This window comes from Oncorhynchus tshawytscha, linkage group LG04 (genome assembly GCF_018296145.1).
Source record: "Oncorhynchus tshawytscha isolate Ot180627B linkage group LG04, Otsh_v2.0, whole genome shotgun sequence".
Taxonomy (NCBI): domain Eukaryota; kingdom Metazoa; phylum Chordata; class Actinopteri; order Salmoniformes; family Salmonidae; genus Oncorhynchus; species Oncorhynchus tshawytscha.
In genome coordinates, this window is record NC_056432.1 from 5,084,256 (window position 1) to 5,101,075 (window position 16,820).

Consider the following 16,820-nt stretch of genomic DNA (forward strand, 5'->3'; position numbering starts at 1 on the left):
GTAACACAATAATTACTGTAATACATTATATTGTAACACAATAATTACAATAATATGTTGTATTGTAACACAATAATTACTGTAATATGTTGTATTGTAACACAATAATTACTGTAATATGTTGTATTGTAATGTAAAAAAATGCATTCCACCGTGTCTTTGCTTTCACAAACATCATGGGAAAAAAAGCTAGTTCGTATTTTTAGTGCCTAAATTTAGAAAGTTTTGAATATGTTATCGTGCTCTTTATTACAATGTCTCTGACAGAAAAGCGGTAGCACGGTGCACCTTGTTCTGAACAAGAAATGTTGCGTATTAAGTTTGTTATAATCATGGTTTTTGTATTTAGCCTGACCTTTATCAGCATGATGTCGTGGCGTAACTCCGCAACATTGTAGTCGGGATGAGGAACATGCTTCTTCACGGCTATGAGCTGTCTGGAAGCCTTCGCTTCGTTCTTCACCGAGTGGACACCCAGATTGACATTCTTGATTCTGAAAGACAACATCCAGAATCAGATTATTTGAAACGACTGAGAGATGTGTTGGATGTTTTTTTATTTGACCTTTTTTTAACTAGGCAAGTCAGTTAAGAACAAATTCTTATTTTCAATGATGGCCTAGGAACAGTGGGTTAATTGCCTTGTTCAGGGCAGAATGACAGATTTGTACCTTGTCAGCTCGGGGGTTTGAACTTGCAATCTTCTGGTAACTAGTCCAACACTCTAACCACTAGGCTACCCTGCCGCCTCTACACTCTAACCACTAGGCTACCCTGCCACCTCTACACTCTAACAACTAGGTTACCCTGCCGCCTCTACACTCTAACCACTAGGTTACCTGCCGCCTCTACACTCTAACCACTAGGTTACCTGCCGCCTCTACACTCTAACCACTAGGTTACCTGCCGCCTCTACACTCTAACCACTAGGCTACCTGCCTCCTCTACACTCTAACCACTAGAATACCCTGCCACCTCTACACTCTAACCACTAGGCTACCCTGCCGCCTCTACACTCTAACCACTAGGCTACCTGCCTCCTCTACACTCTAACCACTAGGCTACCCTGCCGCCTCGACACTCTAACCACTAGGCTACCCTGCCGCCTCTACACTCTAACCTCTAGGCTACCCTGCCGCCTCTACACTCTAACCACTAGGCTACCCTGCCGCCTATACACTCTAACCTCTAGGCTACCCTGCCGCCTCTACACTCTAACCACTAGGCTACCCTGCCTCTCTACACTCTAACCACTAGGCTACCTGCCTCCTCTACACTCTAACCACTAGGCTACCCTGCCACCTCTACACTCTAACCACTAGGCTACCCTGCCGCCTCTACACTCTAACCACTAGGCTACCCTGCCGCCTCTACACTCTAACCACTAGGCTACCCTGCCGCCTCTACACTCTAACCTCTAGGCTACCCCGCCGCCTCTACACTCTAACCACTAGGCTACCCTGCCACCCCTACACTCTAACCACTAGGCTACCTGCTGCCTCTACACTCTAACCACTAGGCTACCTGCCTCCTCTACACTCTAACCACTAGGCTACCTGCCTCCTCTACACTCTAACCACTAGGCTACCTGCCTCCTCTACACTCTAACCACTAGGCTACCCTGCCTCCTCTACACTCTAACCACTAGGCTACCTGCCTCCTCTACACTCTAACCACTAGGCTACCCTGCCTCCTCTACACTCTAACCACTAGGCTACCCTGCCGCCTCTACACTCTAACCACTAGGCTACCCTGCCTCCTCTACACTCTAACCACTAGGCTACCTGCCTCCTCTACACTCTAACCACTAGGCTACCCTGCCACCTCTACACTCTAACCACTAGGCTACCCTGCCTCCTCTACACTCTAACCACTAGGCTACCTGCCTCCTCAACACTCTAACCACTAGGCTACCCTGCCGCCTCTACACTCTAACCACTAGGCTACCTGCCGCCTCTGCACTCTAACCACTAGGCTACCCTGCCGCCTCTACACTCTAACCACTAGGCTACCTGCCTCCTCTACACTCTAACCACTAGGCTACCCTGCCGCCTCTGCTCTCTAACCACTAGGCTACCCTGCCTCCTCTACACTCTAACCACTAGGCTACCTGCCTCCTCTACACTCTAGCACTAGGCTACCCTGCCTCCTCTACACTCTAACCACTAGGCTACCCTGCTGCCTCTACACTCTAACCACTAGGCTACCCTGCTGCCTCTACACTCTAACCACTAGGCTACCCTGCCGCCTCTACACTCTAACCTCTAGGCTACCCTGCCACCCCTACACTCTAACCACTAGGCTACCCTGCCGCCCCTACACTCTAACCACTATGCTACCCTGCCACCCCTACACTCTAACCACTAGGCTACCCTGCCGCCTCTACACTCTAACCACTAGGCTACCCTGCCACCTCTACACTCTAACAACTAGGTTACCCTGCCGCCTCTACACTCTAACCACTAGGTTACCTGCCGCCTCTACACTCTAACCACTAGGCTACCTGCCTCCTCTACACTCTAACCACTAGGCTACCCTACCGCCCCTACACTCTAACCACTAGGCTACCTGCTGCCTCTACACTCTAACCACTAGGCTACCCTGCCGCCTCTACACTCTAACCACTAGGCTACCTGCCTCCTCTACACTCTAACCACTAGGCTACCCTGCCGCCTCGACACTCTAACCACTAGGCTACCCTGCCGCCTCTACACTCTAACCTCTAGGCTACCCTGCCGCCTCTACACTCTAACCACTAGGCTACCCTGCCGCCTATACACTCTAACCTCTAGGCTACCCTGCCGCCTCTACACTCTAACCACTAGGCTACCCTGCCGCCTCTACACTCTAACCACTAGGCTACCTGCCTCCTCTACACTCTAACCACTAGGCTACCCTGCCACCTCTACACTCTAACCACTAGGCTACCCTGCCGCCTCTACACTCTAACCACTAGGCTACCCTGCCGCCTCTACACTCTAACCACTAGGCTACCCTGCCGCCTCTACACTCTAACCTCTAGGCTACCCCGCCGCCTCTACACTCTAACCACTAGGCTACCCTGCCACCCCTACACTCTAACCACTAGGCTACCTGCTGCCTCTACACTCTAACCTCTAGGCTACCTGCCTCCTCTACACTCTAACCACTAGGCTACCTGCCTCCTCTACACTCTAACCACTAGGCTACCTGCCTCCTCTACACTCTAACCACTAGGCTACCCTGCCTCCTCTACACTCTAACCACTAGGCTACCTGCCTCCTCTACACTCTAACCACTAGGCTACCCTGCCTCCTCTACACTCTAACCACTAGGCTACCCTGCCGCCTCTACACTCTAACCACTAGGCTACCCTGCCTCCTCTACACTCTAACCACTAGGCTACCTGCCTCCTCTACACTCTAACCACTAGGCTACCCTGCCACCTCTACACTCTAACCACTAGGCTACCCTGCCTCCTCTACACTCTAACCACTAGGCTACCTGCCTCCTCAACACTCTAACCACTAGGCTACCCTGCCGCCTCTACACTCTAACCACTAGGCTACCTGCCGCCTCTGCACTCTAACCACTAGGCTACCCTGCCGCCTCTACACTCTAACCACTAGGCTACCTGCCTCCTCTACACTCTAACCACTAGGCTACCCTGCCGCCTCTGCTCTCTAACCACTAGGCTACCCTGCCTCCTCTACACTCTAACCACTAGGCTACCTGCCTCCTCTACACTCTAGCACTAGGCTACCCTGCCTCCTCTACACTCTAACCAATAGGCTACCCTGCTGCCTCTACACTCTAACCACTAGGCTACCCTGCTGCCTCTACACTCTAACCACTAGGCTACCCTGCCGCCTCTACACTCTAACCTCTAGGCTACCCTGCCACCCCTACACTCTAACCACTAGGCTACCCTGCCGCCCCTACACTCTAACCACTATGCTACCCTGCCGCCCCTACACTCTAACCACTAGGCTACCCTGCCGCCTCTACACTCTAACCACTAGGCTACCCTGCCGCCTCTACACTCTAACCACTAGGCTACCCCGCCGCCTCGACACTCTAACCACTAGGCTACCCTGCCGCCTCTACACTCTAACCTCTAGGCTACCCTGCCGCCTCTACACTCTAACCACTAGGCTACCCTGCCGCCTCTACACTCTAACCTCTAGGCTACCCTGCCGCCTCTACACTCTAACCACTAGGCTACCCTGCCGCCTCTACACTCTAACCACTAGGCTACCCTGCCGCCTCTACACTCTAACCTCTAGGCTACCCTGCCGCCTCTACACTCTAACCACTAGGCTACCCTGCCGCCTCTACACTCTAACCACTAGGCTACCTGCCTCCTCTACACTCTAACCACTAGGCTACCCTGCCACCTCTACACTCTAACCACTAGGCTACCCTGCCGCCTCTACACTCTAACCACTAGGCTACCCTGCCGCCTCTACACTCTAACCACTAGGCTACCCTGCCGCCTCTACACTCTAACCTCTAGGCTACCCTGCCGCCTCTACACTCTAACCACTAGGCTACCCTGCCGCCCTACACTCTAACCACTAGGCTACCTGCTGCCTCTACACTCTAACCACTAGGCTACCTGCCTCCTCTACACTCTAACCACTAGGCTACCTGCCTCCTCTACACTCTAACCACTAGGCTACCTGCCTCCTCTACACTCTAACCACTAGGCTACCCTGCCTCCTCTACACTCTAACCACTAGGCTACCTGCCTCCTCTACACTCTAACCACTAGGCTACCCTGCCTCCTCTACACTCTAACCACTAGGCTACCTGCCTCCTCTACACTCTAACCACTAGGCTACCTGCCTCCTCTACACTCTAACCACTAGATTACCTGCCTCCTCTACACTCTAACCACTAGGCTACCCTGCCGCCTCTACACTCTAACCACTAGGCTACCCTGCCACCTCTACACTCTAACCACTAGGCTACCCTGCCACCTCTACACTCTAACCACTAGTCTACCCTGCCACCTCTCCACTCTAACCACTAGGCTACCCTGCCGCCTCTACACTCTAACCACTAGGCTACCCTGCCACCTCTACACTCTAACCACTAGGCTACCCTGCCACCTCTACACTCTAACCACTAGTCTACCCTGCCGCCTCTACACTCTAACCACTAGGCTACCCTGCCACCTCTACACTCTAACCACTAGTCTACCCTGCCACCTCTACACTCTAACCACTAGTCTACCCTGCCACCTCTCCACTCTAACCACTAGGCTACCTACCTCCTCTACACTCTAACCACTAGTCTACCCTGCCACCTCCACACTCTAACCACTAGGCTACCTACCTCCTCTACACTCTAACCACTAGTCTACCCTGCCACCTCCACACTCTAACCACTAGGCTACCTACCTCCTCTACACTCTAACCACTAGTCTACCCTGCCACCTCTGCACTCTAACCACTAGGCTACCCTGCCTCCTCTACACTCTAACCACTAGGCTACCCTGCCTCCTCTACACTCTAACCACTAGGCTACCTGCCTCCTCTACACTCTAGCACTAGGCTACCCTGCCTCCTCTACACTCTAACCACTAGGCTACCCTGCTGCCTCTACACTCTAACCACTAGGCTACCCTGCTGCCTCTACACTCTAACCACTAGGCTACCCTGCCGCCTCTACACTCTAACCTCTAGGCTACCCTGCCACCCCTACACTCTAACCACTAGGCTACCCTGCCGCCCCTACACTCTAAGCACTAGGCTACCCTGCCGCCCCTACACTCTAACCACTAGGCTACCTGCTGCCTCTACACTCTAACCACTAGGCTACCCTGCCGCCTCTACACTCTAACCACTAGGCTACCTGCCTCCTCTACACTCTAACCACTAGGCTACCCTGCCGCCTCTACACTCTAACCACTAGGCTACCCTGCCGCCTCTACACTCTAACCACTAGGCTACCCTGCCGCCTCGACACTCTAACCACTAGGCTACACTGCCGCCTCTACACTCTAACCTCTAGGCTACCCTGCCGCCTCTACACTCTAACCACTAGGCTACCCTGCCGCCTCTACACTCTAACCTCTAGGCTACCCTGCCGCCTCTACACTCTAACCACTAGGCTACCCTGCCGCCTCTACACTCTAACCACTAGGCTACCTGCCTCCTCTACACTCTAACCACTAGGCTACCCTGCCACCTCTACACTCTAACCACTAGGCTACCCTGCCGCCTCTACACTCTAACCACTAGGCTACCCTGCCGCCTCTACACTCTAACCACTAGGCTACCCTGCCGCCTCTACACTCTAACCTCTAGGCTACCCTGCCGCCTCTACACTCTAACCACTAGGCTACCCTGCCACCTCTACACTCTAACCACTAGGCTACCTGCCTCCTCTACACTCTAACCACTAGGCTACCCTGCCTCCTCTACACTCTAACCACTAGGCTACCTGCCTCCTCTACACTCTAACCACTAGGCTACCCTGCCGCCTCTGCACTCTAACCACTAGGCTACCCTGCTGCCTCTACACTCTAACCACTAGGCTACCTGCCTCCTCTACACTCTAACCACTAGGCTACCTACCTCTACACTCTAACCACTAGGCTACCCTGCCTCCTCTACACTCTAACCACTAGGCTACCTGCCTCCTCTACACTCTAACCACTACACTACCTACCTCCTCTACACTCTAACCACTAGGCTACCCTGCCTCCTCTACACTCTAACCACTAGGCTACCTGCCTCCTCTACACTCTAACCACTAGGTTACCTACCTCCTCTACACTCTAACCACTAGGCTACCCTGCCTCCTCTACACTCTAACCACTAGGCTACCCTGCCACCTCTACACTCTAACCACTAGGCTACCCTGCCACCTCTACACTCTAACCACTAGTCTACCCTGCCGCCTCCACACTCTAACCACTAGGCTACCCTGCCACCTCTACACTCTAACCACTAGTCTACCCTGCCACCTCTACACTCTAACCACTAGTCTACCCTGCCACCTCTCCACTCTAACCACTAGTCTACCCTGCCACCTCTACACTCTAACCACTAGTCTACCCTGCCACCTCTACACTCTAACCACTAGTCTACCCTGCCACCTCTACACTCTAACCACTAGGCTACCCTGCTGCCTCTACACTCTAACCACTAGGCTACCTGCCTCCTCTACACTCTAACCACTAGGCTACCTGCCTCCTCTACACTCTAACCACTAGGCTACCCTGCCTCCTCTACACTCTAACCACTAGGCTACCTGCCTCCTCTGCACTCTAACCACTAGGCTACCCTGCCTCCTCTACACTCTAACCACTAGGCTACCTGCCTCCTCTACACTCTAACCACTAGGCTACCTGCCTCCTCTACACTCTAACCACTAGGTTACCTGCCTCCTCTACACTCTAACCACTAGGCTACCCTGCCGCCTCTACACTCTAACCACTAGGCTACCCTGCCACCTCTACACTCTAACCACTAGGCTACCCTGCCACCTCTACACTCTAACCACTAGTCTACCCTGCCGCCTCCACACTCTAACCACTAGGCTACCCTGCCACCTCTACACTCTAACCACTAGTCTACCCTGCCACCTCTACACTCTAACCACTAGTCTACCCTGCCACCTCTCCACTCTAACCACTAGTCTACCCTGCCACCTCTACACTCTAACCACTAGTCTACCCTGCCACCTCTCCACTCTAACCACTAGTCTACCCTGCCACCTCTACACTCTAACCACTAGTCTACCCTGCCACCTCTACACTCTAACCACTAGGCTACCTACCTCCTCTACACTCTAACCACTAGTCTACCCTGCCACCTCCACACTCTAACCACTAGGCTACCTACCTCCTCTACACTCTAACCACTAGTCTACCCTGCCACCTCTACACTCTAACCACTAGGCTACCTACCTCCTCTACACTCTAACCACTAGGCTACCCTGCCACCTCTACACTCTAACCACTAGGCTACCTGCCTCCTCTACACTCTAACCACTAGGCTACCCTGCCGCCTCTACACTCTAACCACTAGTCTACCCTGCCACCTCTCCACTGGCACAGTCAGGTACAATGCAATACAACAACACTACAAAATAAAACATGACCTATTCAGCACAATGAAATTGACTTGATTCATTTCAGCTGTCATATTTGTATTTTTTTAATTAAGTTAAGTTATTTACACAAATATACACAAAAAAAAAACATTTGGTATTGTGACAACCGACCTGTGTGAAAACCATCCCGTCTGTTCTTTACAATGGGCTGCAGTCAGGACCCATGACTCGTGGATGAGGATCCCTCCACAGACTAGACTACCTTTACCGTCCTCCAGTCGAGCCATGAAGGGTAAAGAGTGAGGCACCACTTCCTTTCCATTAATGATCTCTGCGCAATCACCTTGGAGGAGATAAATGAAGGGGGACATTGAAGTGGATCAGTGAAGACAGGAGGCATGTTGATGAGGTCATCGTACATACATACTGACAGATATAGAACAGTGTTTCCTAGCCCTGGTCCTCCAGTACCCCCAACCCTGGTCCTCCAGTACCCCCAGTCCTGGTCCTCCAGTACCCCCAACCCTGGTCCTCCAGTACCCCCAACCCTGGTCCTCCAGTACCCCCAACCCTGGTCCTCCAATACCCCCAACGCTGGTCCTCCAATACCCCCAACCCTGATCCTCCAATACACTCAACCCTGGTCCTCCAATACACTCAACCCTGGTCCTCCAATACCCCCAACCCTGGTCCTCAGGTTACCCCCAACCCTGGTCCTCAGGTTACCCCCAACCCTGGTCCTCCAGTACCCCCAACCCTGGTCCTCCAGTACCTGTGTGGGTTGGGAAACATTGTTCTAAAGCACATACAGACACTGAGTACCAAGAGAATGGAAAACATCCGAAATTATCACACACACACACACACACACACACACACACACTCTTACCTGTGTGCAGATACAAATGGAGAACGGTGCCGACCCAGAGACTGAGGACTCTGAAGTGTGTCATGATCCCGTTGTTCAGAGGGATCTGTTGTAGAGATGCTGTCTAATGTAGACCTGGTGTAGGTATTGGCCTGTAGAAAGCTCTGAGGTGTTCTGGTCTCTCTCTGACCTTGAACCTCAATTCATACTCAACTCAAAGGATGTGGTTGTTGTCTGAGATCACCACGAACATGCAGACTACCGTAGACACACAAACACAAAGACACAAAGATACACACACACAAAGACAGACCGACAGAAACACACAGACCAGGCACAACAAGATGGTGGGTCCCCACCTCCCCATCATCTTGTTGGCCTGGCCCCAAAGCTCTGAGGTGTTCCATCTTGTTGTGGCCCCCACCTCTCACCATCTTGTTGTGGTCCCCACCTCTCACCATCTTGTTGTGGTCCCCACCTCTCACCATCTTGTTGTGGTCCCCACCTCTCACCAAATCCTGTTGTGACAGACAGACAGAAACACACAGACCATCTTGTTGTGGGTCCCCCCTCCCTACCATCTTGTTGTGGCCCCCATCTTGTTGTGGTCCCCACCTCTCACCATCTTGTTTTGGCCCCCACCTCCCACCATCTTGTTGTGGCCCCCACCTCCCACCATCTTGTTGTGGCTCCCACCATCTTGTTGTGGCCCCCCATCTTGTTTGGCCCCCACCTCCCACCATCTTGTTGTGGCCCCCATCATCTTGTTGTGGTCCCCACCTCCCACTATCTTGTTGTGGCCCCCACCTCCCACCATCTTGTTGTGGCCCCCCATCTTGTTGTGGCCCCCACCTCCCACCATCTTGTTGTGGTCCCCACCTCCCACCATCTTGTTGTGGCCCCCACCTTGTTGTGGCCCCCACCATCTTGTTGTGGTCCCCACCTCCCACCATCTTGTTGCGGCTCCCACCATCTTGTTGTGGCCCCCACCTCCCCCACCATCTTGTTGTGGTCCCCACCTCCCACCTCTTGTTGCCTCCCACCATCTTGTTGTGGCCCCCATCATCTTGTTGTGGCCCCCACCTTCCCATCATCTTGTTGTGGCCCCTACCTCCCCACCATCTTGTTGTGGCCCCCACCTCCCACCATCTTGTTGTGGCCCCCACCATCTTGTTGTGGCCCCATCTTGTTGTGGCCCCTTCCCATCATCTTGTTGTGGCCCCCACCTCCCACCATCTTGTTGTGGCCCCCACCTCCCACCATCTTGTTGTGGCCCCCATCATCTTGTTGTGGCCCCCACCTTCCCATCATCTTGTTGTGGCCCCTACCTCCCCACCATCTTGTTGTGGCCCCACCATCTTGTTGTGGCCCCCACCTCCCACCATCTTGTTGTGGCCCCCACCATCTTGTTGTGGCCTTGTTGTGGCCCCCACCTTCCCATCATCTTGTTGTGGCCCCCTTGTTGTGGCCCCCACCTCCCACCATCTTGTTGTGGCCCCACCTCTCACCATCTTGTTGTGGCCCCACCTCCCACCATCTTGTTGTGGCCCCCCTCCCACCATCTTGTTGTGGCCCCCACCTCCCACCATCTTGTTGTGGCCCCCTCACCATCTTGTTGTGGCCCCACCTTCCCACCATCTTGTTGTGGTCCCCACCTCCACCATCTTGTTGTGGCCCCCACCATCTTGTTGTGGCCCCACCTCTCACCATCTTGTTGTGGCCCCCACCTTGTTGTGGCCCCACCACCTTGTTGTGGCCCCACCTCCCACCATCTTGTTGTGGCCCCCACCTCCCACCATCTTGTTGTGGCCCCCCTCCCACCATCTTGTTGTGGCCCCCACCTCTTCCACCATCTTGTTGTGGCCCCACCTCCCCACCATCTTGTTGTGGCCCCCACCTCTCACCATCTTGTTGTGGCCCCCACCCCCACCATCTTGTTGTGGCCCCCACCTCCCACCATCTTGTTGTGGCCCCCACCTCCCACCATCTTGTTGTGGCCCCCACCTCACCATCTTGTTGTGGCCCCCACCTCCCACCATCTTGTTGTGGCCCCCACCTCTCACCATCTTGTTGTGGTCCCCACCTCCCACCATCTTGTTGTGGCTCCCCTCCATCTTGTTGTGGCCCCCATCATCTTGTTTTGGCCCCCACCTCCCACCATCTTGTTGTGGCCCCCTCCCATCATCTTGTTGTGGCCCCCACCTCCCACCATCTTGTTGTGGCCCCCCATCATCTTGTTTTGGCCCCCACCTCCCATCATCTTGTTGTGGCCCCCACCTCCCACCATCTTGTTGTGGCCCCCACCTTCCACCATCTTGTTGCGGCTCCCACCATCTTGTTGTGGCCCCCACCTTGTTGTGGCCCCACCATCTTGTTGTGGTCCCCACCTCCCACCATCTTGTTGCGCTCCCACCATCTTGTTGTGGCCCCCACTTGTTGTGGCCCCCACCTCCCACCATCTTGTTGTGGTCCCCACCTCCCACCATCTTGTTGTGGCTCCCACCATCTTGTTGTGGCCCCCACCTCCCACCATCTTGTTGTGGTCCCCACCTCCCACCATCTTGTTGTGGCCCCCATCATCTTGTTGTGGCCCCCACCTCCCATCATCTTGTTGTGGCCCCCACCTCCCACCATCTTGTTGTGGCCCCCCTCCCATCATCTTGTTTTGGCCCCCACCTCCCACCATCTTGTTGTGGCCCCCATCATCTTGTTGTGGTCCCCACCTCCCACCATCTTGTTGTGGCCCCCACCTTGTTGTGGCCCCCACCATCTTCTTGTGGTCCCCACCTCCCACCATCTTGTTGTGCTCCCACCATCTTGTTGTGGCCCCCACCTTGTTGTGGCCCCCACCACCTTCTTGTGGTCCCCACCTCCAACCATCTTGTTGCGGCTCCCACCATCTTGTTGTGGCCCCCACCTTGTTGTGGCCCCCACCATCTTGTTGTGGTCCCCACCTCCCACCATCTTGTTGTGGCTCCCACCATCTTGTTGTGGCCCCCCTCCCACCTTGTTGTGGCCCCCACCTCACCATCTTGTTGTGGTCCCCACCTCCCACCATCTTGTTGTGGCCCCCACCTCCCACCATCTTGTTGTGGCCCCCACCTCCCATCATCTTGTTGTGGCCCCTACCTCCCACCATCTTGTTGTGGCCCCCCTCCCACCATCTTGTTGTGGCCCCCACCTCCCACCATCTTGTTGTGGTCCCCACCTCCCACCATCTTTGTTGTGGTCCCCACCTCCCACCATCTTGTTGTGGCCCCCACCTCCCACCTTGTTGTGGCCCCCCACCATCTTGTTGTGGCCCCCACCATCTTGTTGTGGCCCCCACCTCTGTTGTGGCCCCCCCACCATCTTGTTGTGGCCCCCACCCCCACCATCTTGTTGTGGCCCCCACCATCTTGTTGTGGTCCCCACCTCCCACCATCTTGTTGTGGCCCCCACCTCCCACCATCTTGTTGTGGCCCCCACCTCCACCACCTTGTTGTGGCCCCACCTCCCACCATCTTGTTGTGGCCCCCACCTCCCACCATCTTGTTGTTGCTCCCACCTCCCATCATCTTCTTGTGGCCCCCATCATCTTGTTTTGGCCCCCACCTCCCCCACCATCTTGTTGTGGTCCCCACCTCCCACCATCTTGTTGTGGTCCCCACCTCCCACCATCTTGTTGTGGCTCCACCATCTTGTTGTGGCCCCACCTCCCACCATCTTGTTGTGGCCCCCATCATCTTGTTGTGGCCCCCACCTCCCATCATCTTGTTGTGGCCCCTACCTCCCACCATCTTGTTGTGGCCCCCACCATCTTGTTGTGGCCCCCACCTCCCACCATCTTGTTGTGGCCCCCACCTCCCACCATCTTGTTGTGGTCCCCACCTCCCACCATTTTGTTGTGGTCCCCACCTCCCACCATCTTGTTGTGGCCCCCACCTTTGTTGTGGCCCCACCTCCCACCATCTTGTTGTGGCCCCCCCACCATCTTGTTGTGGCCCCCACCTTGTTGTGGCCCCCACCCTCTTGTTGTGGCCCCCACCATCTTGTTGTGGCCCCCACCATCTTGTTGTGGTCCCCACCTCCCACCATCTTGTTGTGGTCCCCACCTCCCACCATCTTGTTGTGGCCCCCACCTCCCACCATCTTGTTGTGGCCCCCACCTCCCACCACCTTGTTGTGGCCCCCACCTCCCACCATCTTGTTGTTGGCCCCCCACCTCCCACCATCTTGTTGTTGCTCCCACCTCCCATCATCTTTTTGTGGCCCCCATCATCTTGTTTTGGCCCCCACCTCCCACCATCTTGTTGTGGCCCCCACCTCCCACCATCTTGTTGTGGCTCCCACCTCCCATCATCTTGTTGTGGCCCCCACCATCTTGTTGTGGCCCTCATCATCTTGTTGTGGCCTCCACCCTCCCATCATTTTATTGTGGCCCCCAACTCCCCACGATCTTATTGTGGTCTGGAGCAATCCACTGAGGATACCATGTCATTTCAACGTGTAAATGTGGGTAATATTTGGTTGAGACGTTGATCAATGACATTTCAATGTGTAAATGTGGGTCATATTTGGTTGAGACGTTGATCAATGACATTTCAACCTTTATTCACACACTGAAAAATACAGCCAACCAGTGGAGGCTGGTGGTAGGAGCTATAGGAGGACAGGTTCATTGTAATGGCTGGAATGAATGGAATGGAGTCAAATGTGTGGTTTCCATTTGTTTGATGTGTTCGGTACCATTCCATTTCAGCCATTACAATGAGCCCTTCCTCCTATAGCTCCTCCAACCAGCCCCCTCTGCAGCCAACATTATATATACCAACAAAAAAAAAAGGTTTTATACTGTCGAGTTTCAAAACTATACTCAACAAATAATCAACTACATTTAAATATTGGAGTGAGGTTAGAGTTAGGTTGGAGTGAGGACGCTTCAATGTCCCCCTACATCCATCTCCAAGGTGATTGTGATCTGATTTGACCAAAACACTCCATTACTCAACAGGGATTATCACCAGTCCATAAACTCAACAGGGATTATCACCAGTCCATGAACTCAACAGGGATTATCACCAGTCCATAAACTCAACAGGGATTATCACCAGTCCATAAACTCAACAGGGATTATCTCCAGTCCATAAACTCAACAGGGATTATCACCAGTCCATAAACTCAACAGGGATTATCACCAGTCCATAAACTCAACAGGGATTATCACCAGTCCATAAACTCAACAGGGATTATCACCAGTCCATAAACTCAACAGGGATTATCTCCAGTCCATAAACTCAACAGGGATTATCACCCATCCATAAACTCAACAGGGATTATCACCCATCCATAAACTCAACAGGGATTATCACCAGTCCATAAACTCAACAGGGATTATCACCAGTCCATAAACTCAACAGGGATTATCTCCAGTCCATAAACTCAACAGGGATTATCCCCAGTCCATAAACTCAACAGGGATCATCACCAGTCCATAAACTCAACAGGGATTATCACCCATCCATAAACTCAACAGGGATTATCTCCAGTCCATAAACTCAACAGGGATTATCTCCAGTCCATGAAGTGTGTTGATTAGATGTTTAGAAGTAGTTGCCATTTTGTGATGTAAACTTCTTTACATTAAATAAGGATCCAAGCCTGATCTAAGAATAGGAAAACAACCTGAACTCACCACAAACACGTAGACAAACACATACACACACAGAACCCCAGAAGCTAGTTAGTCGTCACACCTCTTGTAGCTAGTTAGTCGTCACACCTCTTGTAGCTAGCTAGTCGTCACACCTCTTGTAGCTAGCTAGTCGTCACACCTCTTGTAGCTAGTTAGTCGTCACACCTCTTGTAGCTAGTTAGTCGTCACACCTCTTGTAGCTAGCTAGTCGTCACACCTCTTGTAGCTAGCTAGTCGTCACACCTCTTGTAGCTAGCTAGTAGTCACACCTCTTGTAGCTAGTTAGTCTACACACTCCCAAAAGCTAGTTAGTCTACACACCCCCAATAGCTAGTTAGTCTACACAACCCCAGTAGCTAGTTAGTGTACACACCCCCAGTAGCTAGTTAGTCTACACACTCCCAGTAGCAGGTTAGTGTACACACCCCAGTAGCTAGTTAGTCAACACACCCCAGTAGCTAGTTAGTCAACACACCCCCAATAGCTAGTTAGTCAACACACTCCCAAAAGCTAGTTAGTCAACACACCCCCAGTAGCTAGTTAGTCTACACACCCCCAGTAGCTAGTTAGTGTACACACCCCAGTAGCTAGTTAGTCTACACACCCCCAGTAGCTAGTTAGTCAACACACTCCCAGTAGCTAGTTAGTCAACACACCCCAGTAGCTAGTTAGTCAACACACCCCCAGTAGCTAGTTAGTCAACACACCCCAGTAGCTAGTTAGTCAACACACTCCCAAAAGCTAGTTAGTCTACACACTCCCAGTAGCTAGTTAGTCAACACACCCCCAGTAGCTAGTTAGTCTACACACCCCAATAGCTAGTTAGTCTACACAACCCCAGTAGCTAGTTAGTGTACACACCCCCAGTAGCTAGTTAGTCTACACACTCCCAGTAGCTAGTTAGTCAACACACTCCCAGTAGCTAGTTAGTCAACACACTCCCAGTAGCTAGTTAGTCAACACACTCCCAGTAGCTAGTTAGTCAACACACCCCTTGCACAGCTAACCACACACAACCTACTCCACGTTTTCAAAGTTAAAGAGTTTACTTTAGCTTGAGCAATTTTGACAAAAACAATGCATATACAGTATGTTGCTGTATTTTATTTATTTATTTAACCTTTATTTAACTAGGCAAGTCAGTATAGTATGTGGCCGCAAGAGTTGATAGGATTTTATTCAAAATGTTTTACAGCTGTGATGGTGGAAGCCCCTTTGGCAGCCAAGAATGAACTCTGATGAAATACTCAAGACATATCCGGGTTTTATTTTTGAATAATTTAAGCAGTTTTCTATACTTTTTTCCTTTATACTTTGGAAATGTCTCATAAGATGTGTACATGGGTAGATTAAAAAATATATCTTTTATTTAAAAAAAAATGTAAATGTAATTTTAAGGCAGCAAAATGTGACCACTGTGCAAGGGGTTGTGTAGAGTTTCCATAGGCCTTGTATGTACATGTAAGCCCCTCCCTCCCGCCTACTGTTATCCAGTCACCATTAGAGATCAGAAACCCTCATCACTCATAACTAGAACACGGGGGACATTCTGGCACAAGGCCAGATAAAACTCTCTCTATTTATAGAATCTTTCCGAGTCTGAGTTATTCTGTTTTGGATGGCAGAGTTTTCAAATGTATTTTTAGTTCCTGGTATTAAAGAATCCTGGTCAGGTTGCAGAGTTCACATTAACACAGGTGGAGCCTTGCATTCCATCGGTGGTTGAGAGTTTTCCACCAATTATAATTCCTTTAAAAAATATATTTATTTAACTAGGCAAGTCAGTTAAGAGCAAATTCTTATTTACAATGACGGCCAAACCCCAGGACGACGCTGGGCCAATTGTGCGCCGCCTTACGGGACTCCTAATCGCAGCCGGATGTGACGCAGCCTGGATTCAAACCGAGGGACTGTAGTGACACCTCATGTACTGAGATACAGTGTCTTAGACCGCTGCGCCACTCGGGGGCCATGATGGCTCATCAGCAGACATTGAATATGAGTTTAAAGTCCAAGATCTACATGACCACAAGTATGTGGACATCTTGCTCGTGGAACATCTCATTCCAAAATCATGGGCATTAATATGGACTCCAAACTCATTTAAATGTCTGCTGAAGGGCCACGCTCGGTGGATGGGCTTCCCATTGATGGGTAGGTTTCAAAATTGCCTCCAGCTACACTACATGATCAAAAGTATGTGGACACCTGCTCATCAAACATCTCATTCTG

General features: G+C 52.3%; 1 protein-coding gene across 1 annotated transcript in view; it reads right to left on the reverse strand.

Annotated features, from left to right (window-relative positions):
- Positions 1 to 9,887, reverse strand: part of LOC112239623 (granzyme A-like) — a 12,747-nt gene extending 2,860 nt beyond the window's left edge. Inside the window, exons 1-4 of the mRNA XM_042321245.1 lie at positions 9,537 to 9,887; positions 9,246 to 9,432; positions 8,243 to 8,389; positions 356 to 495 (exon numbers count right to left, since the gene is read on the reverse strand). Coding sequence (XP_042177179.1) covers positions 356 to 495; positions 8,243 to 8,389; positions 9,246 to 9,432; positions 9,537 to 9,887 — 825 coding nt within the window. The remainder of the gene's footprint in view (positions 1 to 355; positions 496 to 8,242; positions 8,390 to 9,245; positions 9,433 to 9,536) is intronic.
- Positions 9,888 to 16,820: the final 6,933 nt, after the last annotated feature.